The sequence below is a fragment of the Carcharodon carcharias genome, chromosome 2 (genome assembly GCF_017639515.1).
Source record: "Carcharodon carcharias isolate sCarCar2 chromosome 2, sCarCar2.pri, whole genome shotgun sequence".
Taxonomy (NCBI): Eukaryota; Metazoa; Chordata; class Chondrichthyes; order Lamniformes; family Lamnidae; genus Carcharodon; species Carcharodon carcharias.
In genome coordinates this window covers 230987055-231008004 of record NC_054468.1, presented here as the reverse complement: position 1 = coordinate 231008004, position 20950 = coordinate 230987055, and the positions used below count along the sequence as shown (strand labels likewise).

At 42.8% G+C, this 20950-nt stretch overlaps 1 protein-coding gene across 2 annotated transcripts in view; it reads left to right on the top strand.

Annotated features, from left to right (window-relative positions):
- LOC121289991 (collagen alpha-1(XII) chain-like) overlaps positions 1-20950 on the top strand; it is a 278622-nt gene that overhangs the window by 236103 nt on the left and 21569 nt on the right. For both annotated transcript variants that reach the window (XM_041210101.1, XM_041210090.1), the window contains 6 exons: positions 1035-1088; positions 7021-7092; positions 14805-14840; positions 16444-16510; positions 18316-18504; positions 19761-19838. In XM_041210101.1, coding sequence (XP_041066035.1) covers positions 1035-1088; positions 7021-7092; positions 14805-14840; positions 16444-16510; positions 18316-18504; positions 19761-19838 — 496 coding nt within the window. The remainder of the gene's footprint in view (positions 1-1034; positions 1089-7020; positions 7093-14804; positions 14841-16443; positions 16511-18315; positions 18505-19760; positions 19839-20950) is intronic.

The window sequence follows — 20950 nt, the reverse complement described above, 5'->3', positions numbered from 1 at the left end:
AAGTAGACAACAGAGTGTGGGAAACTGCCTAGTAAGATTCTGAGTCATTCTGTTATGGCAGAAGAAAATAAATCAGGTGTATAACTTCGATCAAACAATATGGGGGTGAAATTGATCTTTATCACATTGCTATTTGCTGTGCACAAATTGACCGCCCCGTTTCCTAAATTACACTTCAAAAATACCTCATGGGCTGCAAGGTGCCTTGAGATGCCTGGTGGAACTTTTCTCTTTAGGTAGTGCTGCAGAAGGGTGATAGTTAATCAGCTGCTCATTTTCCACCCTGCACTAATTTCTGTTAAAGCCAATTAAGAAGATAATCAAGCAGTGTGTAAAATGGGCTGCCAAGTCACTATCACCCATTTTGTGAAACCTCCCAAGGCCCATTTCACACCCACTGTGGGCCTACTAGAAATTTGTTCTGTCACTTAGTTCCAAAATCCACTGGCGAAAGTGACTTCTGCTCTTGGTGCTGCCAGGGTGAAGGAGATATCACCTCATTTAAATAGCAATGGCATGTATCCATGCCACTATTGGTATATCCTGGACAGAGGCAGGAAAAGTGGCATTAGCCATTTACACTTTCACATGGTGGTGCCAATGGCCATTTGATTTTATAAAGGGATGAGAATATTTGTTGCTGCTGGAATTTTCATGCAGCATCCAGGCCTGGAATCCTCAGTGGACAGCTTTTTACACCATTCAGCCAACTGGCTAACAGGCATATCCAGACAACCAGGCACTTAGAGCTGGAAGAGGCTGGGGCAGAGAAAATTCCTCACTTGGGAATTCTCTCTGCCTGGTCCATCCCATCCCTCTGATGTGATGGGCTATACTTGGAACAGATATAGAACCCCATCAGAAATTAGTAGCTGATTTTCTTCACATGCCAATTACAGCTGACTGGAATCAAGAATATGCTACTAGACAATTGAATTACTGAAGCCATATTTTAAGGGGATATATGCTTGATGCTAAAAGGTACAGCCACTCATTTTGATCCCTTTCAAAACTGTATTTCTTTCAAATTACAGGGCTTTCCAGGTAATCAAGGACCCAATGGACCTCCAGGACCACGGGGACCAATTGTAAGTCATGCCTTCAGAAATAAATACTGCTGTCAAATGTCTCTAAATAATGTTGTGAATTGTGAGTAATCTGCACCTTAACAGCATTAATTTAAAACTTCAATGCACATGCTCGTTATTAAAACTCTGCATAAAGGACAGAAATTATGGAATGACAAAGACTGTTGATTCCATTAAATCTGCGTAATGAACTCTTACTTTCCTTCATTTATTTAATCAATAAAACTACAGAAATTTACAATAGGAAGCTATTCAGCCCATCATACCTGTGCCATCTATTGTTAAAGCAATTCAAATCTAATCCCATCGTCCCATGGACCTGTATCATCTACTGTGTTAAATATTTATATATTTATGTTCTGAAAAATGCAATTGTCTCTGCCTCAATCAGTCCCTGCAGCAAAACATTCCAAGGGCAGGATTTTTCAGTAGGCATGCGGGGTCAGGCCCGACTTGCTGACGCATAAAATGAATGAAGCGCAGTGACATCGAGCGTGCGTCCCGACCTCATCGCGCAGTCCTGCGGTATTTCACTTGATGGCCACGCGCCAAAGTCGGCTGCATGCCTGCCGATATGTAAATTGTCTGTTAAGGTCATTAAGAAAGTAATTGAAGTAATTGTTAATGCTGCCCTTCCAACCTTACGGTTGTTGGGCAGGCGAAAAGGCCAAGTAGCCTTTGCGTTTTTTAGGAAACCTCATCCACGGGCAGGATGAGGTTTTCTAAAGCTTTTATTAAATAAATTTTAAAAATTGCTTAATATAAAAACATGTCTCATCTCATGTGACACATGAGGTGACATGTTTAAATAATTTTTGACTCATTTATTTTATTTTTTCGATGTTGATCCCATATCCTGAGGCAGCCCTGTGCTTCAGAGAGATTGAAGTGCGCAAAAGAGCACTGGCCTTGACTGTCCCTCATCCCCCTGCCCGTACAGGTGGCGCTGGCTACCGCTCACACATTACGCTGGGCGGGCCTTAATCGGCCCGCTCTCATAAAATGGCGGCGTGGAGCCGATTGTGGATGGCGATTGGCTCCATGACCGCTCCCACTGAGCTCGCCCGCTGCCTGAAAAATTCAGGCCCATGTTGCAGAACAGCTAAAGATTCTGCAAAGCTTGTCTCTGCTCCACCCCACCCACACCTGAGCAAAGCAAATCCACAACATCCATCCAACTCTCCTTAGGTTCTGCAAAGAGATGATAGGTTATAATTATGATGAAAGCCTTAAGCCAATGGCTTTATTCACTGGAGTGGACAAAGTTGCAGGATGTGTTCAAAGCTGTGAAACATTTAAGGATCATTGAATTGAGAAAGGGAGAAGATGAGGATGAAATCTAGATAAAGTTTATAAAAATATTTTAACACAGTTGGCTTCTGAAATTGGGCCAATCATGCTGTCTGGGAGGGAATGTGGGAAACAAATGAAGGAAGATGCTACAGTAAATGGCTCCAATGTAGAGGTAGGAACAGCACAGGTTCAAGGGCCCAGATACCTACATTTCTATGCACATTTACATATTTATAATATATAGGTTGAGCATCCTTCGTCTGTAAACTGAACACATCCAAAAGCCTCCCATTTCTTTTAACGGCATCAACCTTTAGCGCGGGTCCATGACCTGAGCTAACATGACCCGGGCCGACATGAACCTCACCAATTGTAGTCAACCTTTAGCACGGGAAGTCTCTACCCCGAGATAACACAAGCCTCACTGATCGTATCCGGCCTTTAGCATGGGAAGTCTGTGACCTGAGCTGACATGACCTGGGCCGACACAAGCCTCACCAACCTCACCCAACTTTTAGCGTGGGAAATCTCTCACCCGAGCCGACACAAACTTCACTGACTGTACCCAACCTTTAGCATTGGAAGTCTAGGTGTTTGTCTGCACGTTGATACTCTGAACCCTCTTCCACAAGCAGAATCGCAGATGGCACCATGAGTGGGAACTTATTACAGGTACCCTGTATTTAATATTCAGTGGTATATCTTACTTTTCCAGCCATTTTATTTACTTTAGACAATAACCAGTTTAGGCTTTGGCCTCGGCTTATATGCGGTATCAAAAAAATATTTCTGCGATATATATATACTCAGAAATCACTGGAAGTAAGATTCAACTTGGGTAGGGTTATGAAACTGGCATTATTGAAACGGATGCCCATCACATAACCTGCCTCATTTTATTTTTCCACTGACTTCAACAGGAAAATTGGGCGGGTGCGCAGCCAGTTTTCTCCTGCTGAATTTGGAAGTTATTCCCTTTTTGTGTTATTCACAACACTCAGTTACCTCTATCTGTATTTCACCTTGCAATGCTTGTCCTATTCCTCTTTGGATAATCATCCAGCCCTTTTGAGAAGATGTTTGGAAACTTACTGTATTATACGTACGTCTTGCACTCTGTCACTGAAATTACATTATACCTTTCTTTATTACTGGCTCCAGTCCACTGAATTATGTCACAAGTTAAACAGGCAAGGAGCCTGGCTCAGATTCAATCCATGACACCATTGTTGGAACAGCCTATTCACAGGCAGCGAGGAGAGAGAGGGGATATCAGTAAAACTATAATTACATTTAAAAGTCACTTGAACCATAGAAATGTAAGCAATCTGGTAACTTGTAGGCATTCCAAGAGCCATTGGATTGGGCTTCTGCAGTTGGGGAGAGAACCAACACGAGGGAAAAGCTTACTTGGCATCATTCTCATCAACCTACCTGACACAGATTCATCTAAATGTGACAGTATTGGTAGGAGTGATCAACGCACAGACCTTGTGGAAACAAGGTCTCATCTTCACTGAGGACACCCTACATCATGCCGTGTGGCAATATCACTGTACTAAATGGGATAGATTCAGAACAGATCCAGCAGCTCAAAAATGGGCACCGATGAGGCGCTCTGGGCATCATCAGCAGCAAAATTGAATCCAACCACAGTCTTTAACCTCATGACTGACATATCCCTCACTCTATTATTACCATCAATTCAAGGAATAAAAGCTGGTTGAATGAAGAGTGTAGAAGAGCATAGCAGGAGCAGCTCCAGCTGTATGTTTCCTATCATTGACAGGAATGTAATAGAAATTTTATTACATGATTTTCACTGACATGCCACCTAAATTGGAATGGTCATGTGGTGGTTATGTTAATCGGCTAATTCAGGCGCCTGGGTTAATAATCCAGGGAATGGAGTCTGAATCGTATCTTGATAATTTGAATTCAGTTTTAAAAATTTGGAAATAAAAAAACTGTTATTAGCAAATGTGACCATGGAGTTGTTAAAAAAAAAAACTGGATCACTAACATTCTTAAGGAAAGAAAACACACTGTCTGTACTGAGTCTGGCCCATAAATGACTCCTTTCTCACACGAATAGTCCTCCATCGATCATAAACTCACAATACCATCTTGGCTTGTCAGGGATGCCCATATTCCAGGAGTGATTTTAAAAAAAATCAAATATAAATGTTGTACATTTCAGAATAGTAAAAGCTGATTCAATCCTAGCTATGAATTGAGGGACCCAAAGCTTCAAGTGGTCAATTATGGCCTGTCTCCCCCATCTAATCTTCCTACCCATCATGTTTCTCCCACTTTCATTTCTGATTCAGAAAGAACATGGTAGGGAGCTCAGGCATAAAGTCACACAAGTTTGGGATAATGTGAGGAGATGCAGAGGCAGAATTTACAGTTAGCACAATTCTCTTAACATGCATGAACCACTTTCTTCTGATGGTATCTCTAGGTGGACACCAACAACATATTAGTTGTTACGTTAAAATAGCATAGAGAGGAACATATTGTGTTATGAATTTTTATGAGAGCAGGATCAAGCAAATCCTTATCTTGATTTTTAAAAAAATGTTACTCATAAGAACATAAGAACTAGGAGCAGGAGTAGGCAATTCAGCCCCTCGAGCCTGTCCCGCCATTCATTACGATCATGGCTGATCTCATTTCGGCCTCAACTCCAATTTCCTGCCCTTTCCCCATAAGCTTTCAACCCGTTACTAATTAAAAATCTGTCTATCTCCTCCTTAAATTTATTCAGTGTCCCAGCATCCACTGCACTCTGAGGTAATGAATTCCACAGATTCGCGACCCTTTGTGAAAAGTAATTCCTCCTCGTCTCTGATTTAAATCTACCACTCCTTAGCCTAAAACTATGGCCCCTCATTCTAGAATGCCCAAGGGGAAACATCCGCTTCACGTCTAACTTTGTCTCTCCCCTTTAGCATCTTATATACCTCAATTAGATCTCCTCTCATCCTTCTAAATTCTAGTGAGTACAGGCCTAAACTGCTCAATCTCTCCTCATGAGACAAGCCCCATATCTCTGGAATCAATCTAGTGAACCTCCTCTGAACTGCCTCCAGTGCAACTACATCCTTCCTCAAGTAAGGGGACCAAAAATGTGCACAGTACTCCGGGTGCGGTCTCACCAAATGCCTTGTACACTTGCAACAACACTTCCCTATTTTTATACTCTATGCCTTTAGCAATAAATGCCAAAATTCCATTTGCCTTCCTTATTACCTGCTGTACCTGCCTACTAGCTTTCAGCGATTCATGCACGAGGACACCCAGATCCCTCTGCACTGAAGCATTCTGAAGCTTCACCCTCCATTTAAATAATAAGTTGCCTTTTTATTCTTCTGCTAAAAATGGATAACCTCACACTTACCCACGTAAAACTACATCTGCCAAATTTTGGCCCATTCAGCTAACCTGGCCATATCCATTTGTAAATTTCTTATTTTTTCATTGCAACTCACTTTCCTACCTACTTTGGTGTCATGTGCAAATTTAGCTATAGTACCTTCTATCCCTGAATCTAAGTCATTAATATAGATTGTAAATAGTTGGAGCCCAAGAACTGAACCCTGTGGCACCCCACTAATTACAGCTATCCATTTAGAAAAAGACCCATTTATCCTGGCTCTCTGCTTTCTGTTGGTTAGCCAATCCTCTATCCAAGCTAATATATTACCCCTAACTCCATGTGATCTTATCTTGTGTATTAATCTTTTGTGTGGCACCTTTTCAAAGGCCTTCTGAAAGTCCAGATATCCTATATCTACAAGATCCCCATTATCCACTTTGCTTGTCACATCTTCAAAGAACTCTAGCAAATTAGTCAAACACAATTTACTCTTCATAAAACCATGCTGACTCTGATGGATTGCATTTTGACTTTCCAAATGCCCCCATTACTACTTCCTTAATAATGGATTCCATCAATTTCCCAACGACAGACATTAAACTAACTGGTCTATGGTTTCCTGCTTTCTGGCTCCCCCTCCCTTTTTGAGCAAGGGCGTTATATTACCATTTTTCCCATCCACTGGAACCTTTCCAGAATCCAGGGAATTTTGGAATATTATAGCCAATGCATCCACGATCTCCGCTGCCACTTCCTTTAAGACCCTGGGATGTAGGCCATCAAGTCCTGGGGACTTGTCACCCTTTAATCCCGACAGTTTTCTCAGTACTTTTTCTCCAGTGGTGGTGATTGTTCTCAGTTCCTCCTCCTCTATATCCTCTGCACTACCTGTTACTATGTTGTATATTGTCCTCCCTCTGTTGGGAGGTGTAAAGTTAGTTCTATCATGGCTGCTTTGTAGTGAATCCAGATGATGTTTTTCTCAGTTCAAAACATGACACTTACCCTTCAAAGGCAAGAAAAGAATCAGACCTTGTTTGCCCATCCCTGCTGTCGAGAAATGCGATTTCAAATGAATTTTGATCTGATGTTCCACATTCCCGTTCCTAATAGTAATCACAATCTTCACCGTCTCTGACTCATCAGATAATCGTGCTGGGCGAACTAAGTTGGACAGATATATAACTCTGTGCCTTTACTAAATAAGTATCAGTTATAGACTTCTAAATCTCACAACCTGTTCCTTTTGCTTTTTAGGGTGCAGCAGGTGTCTCTGGTCCTCCTGGTCAACCTGGGAGTCAAGGACAAAAAGGTGAAATAGGATCAGTGGTAAGTGATGAACTTAACTAATTCAATACCTTGATTCAAAGTAAGATGAGGAAGGGATGTGCTGTATCAGTGCTTGCCATGCATCGATTGATGTCTATGGAATCTTTTATCTTCAAAGTAGGATCTTCCCTTTGTAACTGCACAGGGCTCAAACTCTGTAGACAGCAGATGAGTGGAGAGCATGGGCATTCCCAAATTCTTTGTCAAAGCTAAGCTGTGCTCTGGTGACAAGACAATGAGGATGAGAGTGCGGAAAGCCTGAAGGTACCATCTATTGGAATATGGAGCTGTTTGTGCTGCACTTGCAAAGTCCAGTCAAATCTATCAAGTCATCTTGCTTTCACTCATTGCATAATTTTGCCTATGTCCTTGGCCCTGGGACTTGAATATGAGTACCAACTTGGATATGAGTATCAACTTGCAAACACCACACGGATTCCTGTTTTTTCAACAGAAGCATGTAGAAGAATCAACACTCGAAGGCCAGAATTTTCCCGTTGGCATGCTGAGGTGGGCCCCACAAGCCTACGCGTAAAATGACACCCCTCGCGATATTTCGTTGGGCAGGCACGCATTGATTGCCAATGCGCACCCGCCATTAATTAATGAAACAAAATGAAAAAGGTGTTAAAAATCACACCAACTCATGAGCTGTGCCAACTTGAGGTCACTTTGGACCTCCCTGCTCACCGTGGATGAATGGGCACCGAGCTGGGAAACTTGGTGCCCAGACCATCTCCCACATTGGCAATGACCAGCTGAGGTCAATGCCGATGTGAGGGCTTGCTGGTCCGAGCGCATCTCCAGGAAGCCCTGATGGGTCTCCAGGAGAAGCCTCTTCACAAGAATCCCCACTCTCTCCATGGAGGACGCATGGCGCTTGGCCATGTGGCTCATTGCTTCAACGACAGTCTGCAAAGACTCCTCCACCATGGACACCAAGCCAACCATAGCCTAATGTATCTCCAGCCTACCTGCTGGATTAAGTGACCAATACCAATATGGTACTCACCCTTCCTGAGCGCAACAGGTCATTGAAGCGCTTGAAACACTGGATCCAGGTGCGCCGCATCACATTGTGGGAGCTCACTATCTCCGCCACCTCCTCCCAGGCACGTTTAGTCATGTGGGGGGCCTTCTCCTCCTGTCCCTGGGAACGAGGACCTCCCGCCATGCTGCCACCTCCTCGGGGAGCGCAGCAAGGCAATCATCAGAAAAATGAGGGGCACAGAACCCCCCTGCCCAGTCTGTTCACCAGCAGCGCTTTGGGGAACCCTTCCACTGGCCATGATTTGCAGCCTTTGAAAGGCTGCAGCAACATTTTAAAACAGGCCGCCAATTCGCCATTGGACCCGGTGGTCATTGCAGTCCCGCCGCCGCCCACCCACTCCTGCTGTCCTCGGTAGCCGCGATTCACGCTGGGCAGGCCTTAATTGGAAAATGTGTAAAATGGCAGCACAGACCTGATCGCCGCCTGCGATCGGGTCCACTCCTGCTCCCCCACCTGACAGGCAGAAAATTCTGCCCCACATTTCTTCCCACCCCCCCTACCAAAATGAATCTCTATGTAAGTGCATTCATTGCACAAACCTTCACCACTTTATGAAATTCTCAAGGTCGCTGCAATCTAACAGGCTAATTTCATTGGTCCTTGATGTGGTTATCCCAATTGTTGTGCAATGAAATATTTTCTCCACTGATACAGTAACTATTGCTTGATATTTCTCCTTCCCATTATTAACCACTAGGCACTAATTTGGTCCACCATGTGTAGAGGAAATAGTTAATGGTATTTGAAGATAATTGGGCTTGAAATGACAGTGTGCGATATTAAGTGTATAAATGTTTAAAGCACCTGCAGGAATTTCCTCGCCTGGTATTTTAATGGCGATGCTAACTTAATTTTTAAATAATTTCCCACACAGGGAACTTCAGTTCAATTCATTAGATATTCAGACAATAATATTGAACGTGATAATTTCAAAGCCTTTATGATTCTCACTGTTGACTGTTTCAAGCTGTGTATATTCAAACTGATTTAAGCTGTTTTTTTTGTTTCCTGACTTGCAAATAAATTAAACTCAGATGTGACCTCAGTGTAATCCTCTTTACAATAACATTATCATGAGACTAGTCTTGTTTCTAACAGATCCTGATCTGATATGTATTGATGAAGCCAATTGCCTTATTCTTCAGTTTACTCTGAAACTCTTTAGTGTAGATTTTCAACTATCTGTATAGTTTAGACCCAAATGACTGTTTTGTCAGCAGATCCAAGTGGAAGTGTATTATTTGCACCAAATTTTCTTAAGCTAACTTGTTAGCATAACTTCAAGCGCAAGTTTGGTTGAATGTGGCAAGCATTCTGTTGGTGCAAATTGCAAGTGGAAAATTGTGTACAAAAGAAATTTAAAGATATGAATGAAGTTAAAGGGAGTGTTGTAATGGGGTGACAACAATACTGAAATGCTTCAGAGATTCTCAAATGAAATTACATTAATGGCTTTTATCAAGAATGAAGGGGCAGGGGACTAAGAAGTGATGGAAAAGAATGAAAAAAAAGACAGCCAAGCTGGAAACAGGAGTCAGTGAGAAGTGATGCTGGAGATGATACTGCACAAAGCGATGTGGTTGGCTCTTAAAAATGCCCTCTGAACAAGGGCAATTAGGGATGGGCAATAAATGCTAGCCTAGCCAGTGATGCCCACATCCCATGAATTAATTTTTAAAAAAATGATTGTGAGGATGGTGTTCTGTTGTCTTCCAGCATGCTGACTGGAGGCATAGCCAAGTTTTAGGCCACAAATAACTCTCTATGTCGCTGGACAAACTAGGCTGAAGCTGCGTGTGAATTGCAGACACCTTTCAGCGAGCGGTACGACTCTACTTCATTGACCCAGACTTTGAGAAGTTAATTCCCAATCAACACTGTTAGGTGGATGTGTCAGGGACTGTGGATATGGTTGGCAACATCTTGACAGGGTAGTCAAATCAGGCTTTGCTGGCTGCTTATCCCTCAGCACGCCTTTCATGCTGTGATTTTCTTTTTTATTATTTATCTTTGGGATATGGGTGTCACTAGCAATTGCCCATCCAGAGCATGTAGAAATATGACAATAGCCTAAACTGCAAAAATCAAAAAACAATAGTAATAAAATAGACATTTGAATTCAACAGCTGCTTCACATTAGGACTCTCGTTCTTTGTGGGTTAAATTATTTTTGTTGGTTGGATTGAGAAAGGCTTGTAGCTCTGCAGGATATTCTCATAGGAAAAATAGTGTAATGTTCCAGGATTTCAGACTGGCTTCCAGATATAGTTCTATCATAGAAAAATGTAGAAAGCTGCATATGGGAATGTGGACTACAAATAGATCAATGAGGTTTGTTGGCAACCTTTCAGTTCCATGAAGTGAAAAAATCCTCACACATCCTTCAGCTAAGGTAAACTTAGTGCTCTCTTGGGAAGTGTTCCTCTGAGGACCTATCGTTAAAGAGTTGGTCAATGTATTCAGCTGAATTTTCCCTGTGTGATATTTGTAATGAATTGACTAACTTGGTCTTGTTCTCTGTAATATTTGCAATGAATTGATTAATATGCTGGGGTGTAGTTCCTCTGTGTAATATTTGTAAGCAATTGATTAACTTATTCAGGTGTAGTTTCTCTATATAATACTTATAATGAAGTAATTAACATATTGGGGTGTAGTTCCTCATATTTATAATGAACTCATGAACATGTAATGGTGCAATTTCTCTGTGTAATATTTATAATGAATTGGGGTGAAATTCCTTTGCCCATTCTGTAAAAATAGGGATTGGAGAATATCACCCCAATCATTTGAAATACTGCAAAAACAATCCCAATCTCTGGGTTTTAGGCTAAAACTGTGTTTAAAAGAACACAGTTTTCGGGAGGGATTTTTAAAGATTGAAGGGGTGGGGCTGGAGGTGGGCAGGCAAGGAATCCTGCATCACTGGTCATCATTCAAGTTAACGACCTGCCTTCAACCCATTCTCAAGAAGGCTGGATGGGAGGTAGACAGCTAGCCAACCTGAGGTAATTAAGGCCCCTGTCCCAAGCTGACAGGAATTTTCCAGTTGGCGAGTCCCACAGTGGCTGAAACACAGAACAGTGAGAGGAGATGGTCTCCATGCAGGAAACAGGGCAATGCTTCATCCTGCGAGGGATACCTCACCCCTCACCTGCTATGGCCATCAGGCCACACCTGTGGCTGTTGGCCCTCCAAGACTTGGCAGCTGTGGCCATTTTTAAAACATTTATTTTGATCTGATCTTCAGAGGCCGTCTATATTATGAGGCACTTTCTCTCTCTCTCTCTTTCTATCCCTGCAGGCATCGGCAACTCCCACCTTGGATGGTAGGGCTGCCACTGTGTCATCTCTGGAGGGCCTCCTATTGACCATCCAGTCTCAGGCACCCGCCTGCTGTTCTTAATTGTAACTCTTTTGAGTTGTGGAACGCTTCACGGATTTATAGCAATTGCTTCCTCTGGCCATTACTTAACCAATCCTACAAAAATCATGCTGGGTGATTCTTTCCAGCACAGTGTGGGATCAGGGCACACATTTGATCCCAACATCAAGGCCCCCACCCCAAACGGAAAATCTAACCCAAGGTATCAACAAACCTGAATTTCGAAAGCCGTTTTCAGTAGGAAAACATAGGTCCAAGGTGCCTCACAAAGGGATAAGAAGAAAATGGATGCAAAGCCAAAGAGGATGAATTAAGAATGGTAATTAAAGGTCTGGTTAATTGGTGGATTCTGTGAAGGGCCTTAAAGGTGGAGGAGGAGATAGAAAGACAATGGGGTTTAGAAAAGGAATTCCTCAGCATTTGGCCTTCACAGCTGAAGGCACAGCTGCCAGTGATGGGCCAAAGTGAAGTGGGAGGAATGTATTAGAGGCCACAGTTGGAGAAATAAAGAGTTCCTGTGAGTGAAGATTTGTATTCCTTTGGAAGGCCACAGCAACAGTGGATTCAAACACAACATTAACAATTTTAAATTTGTGGCATTTGGGGTCTGATAGTCAATGACATTCAGTAAAGACAGGGAGTGATGGGCGAGTAGGGCATGTTGTTGGAGAGAATATAGGCACAGAGTTTTAGATCAACTGAAATTTATGGAGGTAGAAGGATGGGAGGCCAGTGAGGAAAGCATTGGAATAATTGAATGACAAAGATAGTGATTAGGATTTCGCCAGCTGAGACAGGAGATGTTATGAAGTTAGAGCAGGCAGTTTTTGTGACTGTCAATTGGAAGTTGAGTTGAGGCTCAAATAGAATTATGAGCAGTACAGAATTGTAGTTTGTTAAAGCACCAATATGTCAAAATGATTACACACAAGTTTTGCTGGCCTACAAAAGATTGATGGGTATGCACAGTGAACTTCTTGGTTCATTGGCAATGTGTCAAAATGATCACAGTCTTTGCTTGATCTGTCGCAGTCCTTCACTGTTACTGGGTCAAAATCCTGGAATTCCCTCCCTAAAAGCACTGTGGCTGTACCTACACCACGTGGACTGCAACTTTCAAGAATGCAGCTCAACACCAATTTTTCAAGGGGGATTAGGGATGAGCAATAAATGTTGGCCTAGCCAGTGATGCCCACATCCCATGAATGAATAAAAAGAAAATGCAAAAATAAAAGCCACAATAAAATAAACATTCTGAACCAAATTTAAGAATTAAACCATGCCATACTGCATATAAATGTAAACTAATCACCCTGGTGCATTGCTTCAGCACCTAACTTCCATGTGCATTTGGCTGGCTTAGTGCTCCTATCTGTGTTCCCTCAGTGGTTGCAGCATGGCTGATGGAAGGCTGCTGACTTTCATTGTGGGCAATGAAGATAACCTTGCAGGATGCCTGGAGAAGCCCTGGCTAGAAGGCATGACCTTGGACAGCACCACCTGCTGGCAGCAAGCAAGCTTACATGCAGGCAGTATGAGTTTCTGTGCCAGCAAGCTGACCTTGCATGACTTCAGTCTGATCTTCCATTGCAGCATCCAGATGTTCAGTGTCTTCTGCTTGTGCTGAAATGGAAGTTGAGACATTGATCGTCAGATGCTGCATCATGGTTGGGTTCCCCCCACCTCCCCCCCCCCCCCCCCCCCCCCCCCCCCGCCCCACATTTGCTAATGGACTTGGCTACCACTTCCACATTGGAAAGGATGGGATCCAAGCTCTGTGCAAATCTCTGTGCCATGTTAGTGTTGGAGTCTTCCTTGCTTCTTGACATTGAGCGCAGGCTTTCTGGCAGGCCTGTCAATGCATCAAGCATTTCACTGTGCATACCCATCAGTCTTCCGCTGGCCACCCTTTCCAAGTCCTCAACTGAGTCCTCTATCATGAAACTCGTGTGACCCCACCCTACAGTAAATTAGTACCTGCACTACCTTCATCCCTTCCCCTGGCTGCAGGTCAGCTGTGCCCAGTGTCTTACCACATTCAGATCCTGCCTGTCAGCTATCTTCTAGGACAGTGGCAGCTATGAGTATGCAAACAAGTGACAGTGTTTCATCATCAGTGTCTTTCTTGCTTTTCCACCATTGTTGGGCCAGGTTGCAGTTCTTGGGCAACTGAAAGAAGAAAGCCATAAAATTAGGATTGTGGTGAGGTGAGCGGGGAAAGCATGAAGTGCATGCTTACATCATTTGCAGCTTGAATTGTAAATCAGAACAGATTGTGGGATGAGGGTGAAGTGGGATGCATGAAGGAAGATTATGTATGGAGGTACAATCAACTTTGATGGTTTCAGCCTCACCACTGGCCATGGCCTCAGCTGTGGCCACTTCAATGATGGTGAATAGACATGCAATCATGCCTATAGCCCGCCAGTTAGATGTTGCTACCTTTGGTTATGCTCCACTTTGTCCTACAAGAGATTGTTGGTCGGTGAGTGATCCATTGAGCAGTGTGTGAGGCTAGTTTGGAAATTGATAGGAAATGGTGGTTGAAGACGCATTCACTGACCTTAACCACTCACATGAGTTCCATAAACTTCTTTCAGCATTGCATCCAGTGTGTGAGGTGAGTTGTACAGTTGTTGGGATATGGCATTTTAAGTTTTATTTGCAGACATTGACCACTCCTGTGAAGTCACTGAACCTTTGGCTCTATATCCAGCTCCAAGGATCTAGACTCCTGGCATTGAACGCTCTGGCTATTTGGTCCCACTGCCTTCACCTAATTTTGTTTGGAAAACCTCACAGCCACCTGTGGATAGATGGCATTTCTCCACCTCCTGCACCAAGACTTCTATTGCAGCTGCAGAAAATCTTGCATCCCATTCTCTGCCTTTTTATGCTGTTATTGAGTGTTCCCTACATGAAAATCGTTTTTAGAATGTCTTCCAGCACTTGCTTAAGCCAGAATACACCTTTTCTTTAGAAGGTGCAGAATGGTTTTAAGTAGTAAAGGCTAGCTTAAACTCATGCTAGCTTTCATAGTTTTACAACGCTTCTTCAGGCTTGTAGCCACTCAACAATGCACATAGCTCAGGCTACACGCCACAATAGTTTAAATTAGCAGACAATACAAAGTTTGTGAGCTACCTGCATCGGAAGCAGTGGACTCAGGGTAATCCCCCATTGTGATCCCCCGGGTATTTTCAGGCCAAAGCCAAAGTGATAACATTTGAAAAAATGATGCAATTCAAATAATTGATTTTGTTTTTATTTGTATAGGGACAAATCGGCCCAAAAGGAGAGAAAGGTGACCGGGTAAGTGTTGAGAGCTAGGAGATTTTATCCTCCAATTGGGGGGGGTGGGGAGGGGAATGGTGGCATAGTGGTAGTGTAACTAGACTAGTAATCCAGAGGCCCAGGCTAATGCCGTCAGGAACATGGGTTCAAATTCTACCATGGCAGCTGGGTGGATCTAAATTCAATTAATAAACCTGGAAGCTAAAGCTAGCCTCGATAATGGTGGCCTTGACACTATCATTGATTGTTATACAAACCTATCTGCTTCCCTAAGGCCCTTTAGGGAAGAAAATTCTTACCCAGTCTGGCCTATATGTGACTCCAGACCCCAGTAGTTGACACTAACTGCCCTCTGAAATAGCCTAACAAGCCATTCAGTTGAAGGGTAATTAGGGATGGGCAACAAATGCTAGCGTTGTCAGTGATGTCTACATCCAATGAAAGAATAAAAAAAGTGATAATGTTGTGACTAAGGCCTAGATCTGAAAACAAAGCAATAAAATCACTCTTCTGACAGCTACCGTTGAGCACCGCCCCACCAGCTCCCAGAGCTGAGTTTAATGTAAATAGATCAAGTTTTAAATGAGTGATCACATCTTTCCCAATGGACTAGCATCAATTTCATTGTGAATAATCTGCAAAGTTTAGAAGGCTAATGAACAAATGATTACTAAGATGGAACAGGATGGTTGTTTTAAGTAAAACACGTTAACATGTTGTATACTCACTCACTTTCCCAGAACCATTTCACCCAATTCAGAGTCGCAGGGAGTCAGAGCCTATCCTGATGGGCAATGGGCACGATACACCAAGGACACGACACCAGCCCATCACAGGGCACACACACACTGACAATTTACCCTAGCCAATCCACCTAACCAGCACACAGTTGGAGGAAACCACAGCACTCAGAGGAAAACCACACAGACACAAGGGGACATGCAAACTCCACACAGACAGACATCCGAGTTCAGGATTGAACCCAGGTTCCTGGAGCTGTGAGGCAGCAGCACTAACCACTACGCCACCATGTTGTTTGTTACCAAACAAAAAGTCAATGAACAGGAGATCTAAATACAATTTATTGTGTGATCAATCTTACTGCTTTTGAATTTTTGAGGCTGAAATTGGTCTTGGACGGTAGTGTACAAAGGTGGGTCCTTTACAATTGACTTCATCCCTTCTGATGGTTCAAGCCCCACTCTAGAGACCTGAGACCATAATTTATGCTGACTCTCCACTACAGTACTGAAGGTGTATTGCACTGAGAGACAAAACCTCTTTTGGATTAGACATTAAACAGGGCTGCGTCTTCTTTCAAGTAGGTGTAAAGATACCATGGCAATAGTTGAAGAAGAACCAGAAAGTTCTCACTGGTTTGATGACCAAAGTTCATCCTTCAGCCAAAACCTAAATACTATTAGTGGGAGCTTGTGTGAAAATTGGCTGCCATGTTCCCTAAAATGCAATGTGACTCTATTTCAAAAGCACTTCTTTGGCTATAAAACATGCTGGAATGTACTGAGGTTGTGAAAGATGTTATATAAATGCCATATCTTTCTTTCCTTTTTACCTGAATTTAATTGAATTAGTAATATGTGTTTTTTTTTAACCTTTCCAGGGTGACTTCGCCCCCCAGAACATGATGAGAGCAATTTCAAGACAAGTCTGTGAGCAGCTGATGAACAGTGAGTACAACTGACAGTTGCTGGGGGAAGCCACAGGGCGTTTGTGGCTGTGAGCTGCAGGTGTTTCTGGTTTCTTGAACTTGAGACAACAATTAGTGTTACCTGATGTACGTTCTCTTCTATCTATGAGTAGGGTGGGGCCAGGGTAATATTACACATCATTTAGCTAGCTGTACTCAAACTTTCTGTCTTCAGTGCCACTTGACTGAAATTTATTGTTAGTTGCCTGACATGCCAGTCAGAGAATTTTAGCACATATCTGGGTATTACTTGTCACGTTTCAATGTAGTTATTTCATTCTTACTACCTATTGAGTTCACTGGTAAATTCTCCTCTTGATAGTGATCAACTGACAGGTCAATTGCCAATTTTTTGTGTGAACTTTGATATTTCATATTATTGATTTCCTGGAGGAGGGGAGAAAGGCTACACAAACACCTTGAAAATGAAAAATATATAATAATGGACCATAAACATCTGTCATGATATGTAGGTAAATAGGGACTTGGCTGGAAGGATCAAACTAGAAGGCACATCTAGACAGATGGTGTGCTGCTGACATACCAAACAGCAGGCAAATCCAAATGCCTCCAGCAGTATTTAAAGTGTTTTGTGGGGCCTTAGAGTCAGAAGCAGGAAATGGGAGCCTGTAAGACAGCATACAGGCACGGTACAAATGGGGAGCATGTTGCACATAGCTCTCCCTTTTTCACTTTGTGGGATCAGGCTGTTAACTAACTGGCTGCTGGGTATCCTTTATTAAAGCAGAGAGTACATTCCAAAAGAATTTCAGTGGCTGTGAAGTGCTTTGGGACTTACTGAGGTTGTGAAAGACACTACAGAAATGCAAGTCGCTCTTCTTTTCTGCATGGGATGGTGTGTGCAGGTATCTGCACACAAAAGCATTCAGATCAGGAATAGTGAACTGACTGCAGGAAAAGTTTACTGGTAATTAAGTAATAAAAGAACAATGCAAACAAAGATAGTTAAATAAATACATATTTAGTCATATACCAGTGATGAATTTTTTTGGATGACAGCCTTTGACTCACCTTGGGATATGAAGCAATATTAACTGCAAATTCATCAATTTCTTGGCACACAAATCCTGCTTAAGAGTAGAAAAGATGGAGATAATTCTTTGGCCTATTACATTTTCAGAACTAGCAATGTTAGAAGATATCCTATATGAAATGTATAAGTGTATGTATATATTATATATATATTTAAGTTTATCAATGACTTTTGTATGGCTAGACAAAAGACATTCATAATCTGTCTATTTAATGACTTCAGTTCTCAGACATTGGAAGTATGTCCATTTTTGATGGGGTAAAGAGCACATTTCACAATGGGTATGTCTCAATTACCAGCTTTCTCCTGAGATTGACCCCATGTAGGCTAAGGCTTACCAATCTCTCAAAGCTCACAGCACGTTGCATACTAGTCCAGATCCTGCCCAGGTCAAAGAGCAGCAGCTGAACTACATCACCTCACAATGATTACCTTCTGTTCAAACAGATCAAAGACTTGTTCTGTTGTTTTTTCTTGTACAGTCAATGAATGGTGCTTGTTTATTGTTCAAACAGAGCAAATAGGAATAAACAGATTATTTGATGCTGCCAGTGTTGACCCATACCACATGTCAGGTTGATAAATGTACCATGTACCATGCCACGGGCATTTCATTTGGAGATGGTCAGAGATCTGAACTGTAGCACAAAACAGAATCTGATTTATAGATTACATGAAGAAATCAGCTGCTAACTTGAGGTATTGTTAAATTTTGTCTTTTACTTTTGCAGATCATATGAGGAGAGTGAACTCATTGATAAACCAGATCCCCAACGGTTATTACTCCAACCGGGCTGTGGCCGGACCACCTGGACCACCTGGATCACCCGGTAGTAATGGACAAGTAGGAGAAACGGGGCCTCCGGGTCCATCAGGATTCCCGGGAACACCTGGTGTTCAAGGCAGACCAGGTGAAAGAGGTACGAGACATTCAATCTAGGTTTTTCGAGCGCACTAACCAGGCTTAAAACTCCTTATAAAATCACAGAAATTTATGCCGCAGAAGGAAGTCATTCAGTCCTTCGTGTATGTGTCAATTGAATAAGAGCTATTCAGCCTGATTACCTTCCTACTCTTGGTCCATAACCCTGTAGATTACAGCCCTTTAAGTACACATCCATGTACTTTTTAAATGTAATGAGAGTTTTACCTCTCGACTCTTCCAAGACAGAGTTCCTGACCTCGCCACTCTCTATAAGGAGAAGGCTACACGGTCCGTCAAGCCTGCTCCACCATTCAATACAATCATGGTTGATCTTGGGCTTCCAGTCCACTTTCCTACCCGCTCCTTGGATCCCTTGATTGCCTGAGAGACCAAAAATCTCTCCTCTAACCCTTCCGCCATTACTTTAAATCTTTGCTCACTGGTTATTGGCCTCTCTACTAAGGGGACAAGATCCTCCCCATCCACTCTGTTTAGGCTCCTCAAAATATTATGTACCTAATTTAAGTCTCTCTCAGCCTCCATTGCTCCAAAGGAAACAAACCAAGCCTGTCCAGACTTTTCTCGTAGCTTAAATTCCTCATTCCTGGCACCAATCTCATAAATCTCTTCTGTACCCTCTATTGTGATCACATCCTTCTTGCAACGTGATAACCATCTTTCCTGCAAGTTAGTGATAAAGTCCAACATCCTTTGAATGCAACTGATGAACTGTAACGTTATCAGCCATTTTTAGCGCTAACATCAGGGAAGGTTGGGATAGTTTCAGTGGGGAAAACTTTGATTTTGACCTTATTGCCTTTCTCCCAATCACTTTATTATCAGATTCATGGTATCGCTCACCTGATAGCACTAGCAAGAGGCCCGGTGAAGTGGCCTGGTAGCTGTGAGGAGACTTTGTTGTGTGTATCAAGAAGGGTCATTCATGGGCCTACTGGTCCCATGGAAACTATTGGGTCTGAGGTGATGCAATAACAAGAAGAACTGCAGCTTCAGGCTTAATTTGAATTAAAACATATTTAATGTTTGATTTGGAATTTAGTGTACGAAGTCTGTTTATTGGTTCTTTGTGGACCCTGATGGCTGGCTGTTCATTTTCAGCTTTTATTCCAGCCTGTTGCAGCAATGCTGAAAATAGAGATCATTGCCCTGTTCTTTACTTTTTCCTTCATTGTTAACAAACTGTTTGATTCTTTCATTCTCAATGGCACATCTTTTCCCCTTCACTAATAGGAAGCCCTGGAGAAAAAGGTGAACGAGGCAGTCCAGGTATTGGGAAACCAGGACAGCGAGGTTTACCTGGACCCCCTGGTATGTAGTTGCATGTATGAGCAAACATTTTCATGGATCATGGTGTGTAAGATGCACGACACAGAAGATTTTGTTCCTCCAAATTTGTTGGGGTGACAAGTGAATTAAGGAAACAAACCAAAATGCTCTCCTCTACTCAGTTCTGGTCCCGACACCTTGGGGATTATTTTAAATTTGGGTGACTGTGTAACAAATTGGATGTCTATTAAATGCCATGTCTGATTTTGCTTTACAATGATTTCAACATCAGTAACTCAGAATGATCTTTGGGCAAATTCTTTTTTCACTCCTCTTCGTGCAATATTTTGGCTAAGCAATTCTCACTTCACAGAATCACAGAGTGCAGAAAAGAGGCCCTTCGGCCCATCGAGTCTGTACCGACATTTGAGAAGCACCTGACCTACCTACCTAACCCCATTTACCAGCACTTGGCTCATAGCCTTGAATGTTATGACATGCCAAGTGCTTATCCAGGTACTTTTTAAAGGATGTGAGGCAACCCGCCTCCACCACCCCGCCAGGCAGTGCATTCCAGACCGTCACCACCCTCTGGGTAAGAAAGTTTTTCCTCACATCCCCCCTAAACCTCCTGCCCCTCACCTTGAACATATGTCCCCTCGTGACTGACCCTTCAACTAAGGAGAATAGCTGCTCGCTATCCACCCTGTCCATGCTCTTCATAATCTTGTACACCTCGATCAGGTCGCCCCTCAGTGTTCTCTGCTCCAACAAAAACAACCCAAGTCTATCCAACTTCTCTTCATAACTTACATGTTTCATCCCAGGCAACATCCTGGTGAATCTCCTCTGCACCCCCTCTAGTGCAATCACATCCTTCCTATAATGTGGTGACCAGAACTGCACACAGTATTCCAGCTGTGGCCTCACCAAGGTTCTATACAACTCCAACATGACCTCCCTACTTTTGTAATCTATGCCTCGATTGATAAAGGCAAGTATCCCAGATGCCTTTGTCACCGCCACACTAATATGCCCCTCTGCCTTCAGAGATCTATGGACACACAGGCCAAGGTCCCTTTGTTCCTCAGAACTTCCTAGTGTCATGCTGTTCATTGAATACTTCCTTGTCAAATTACTCCTTCCAAAGTGTA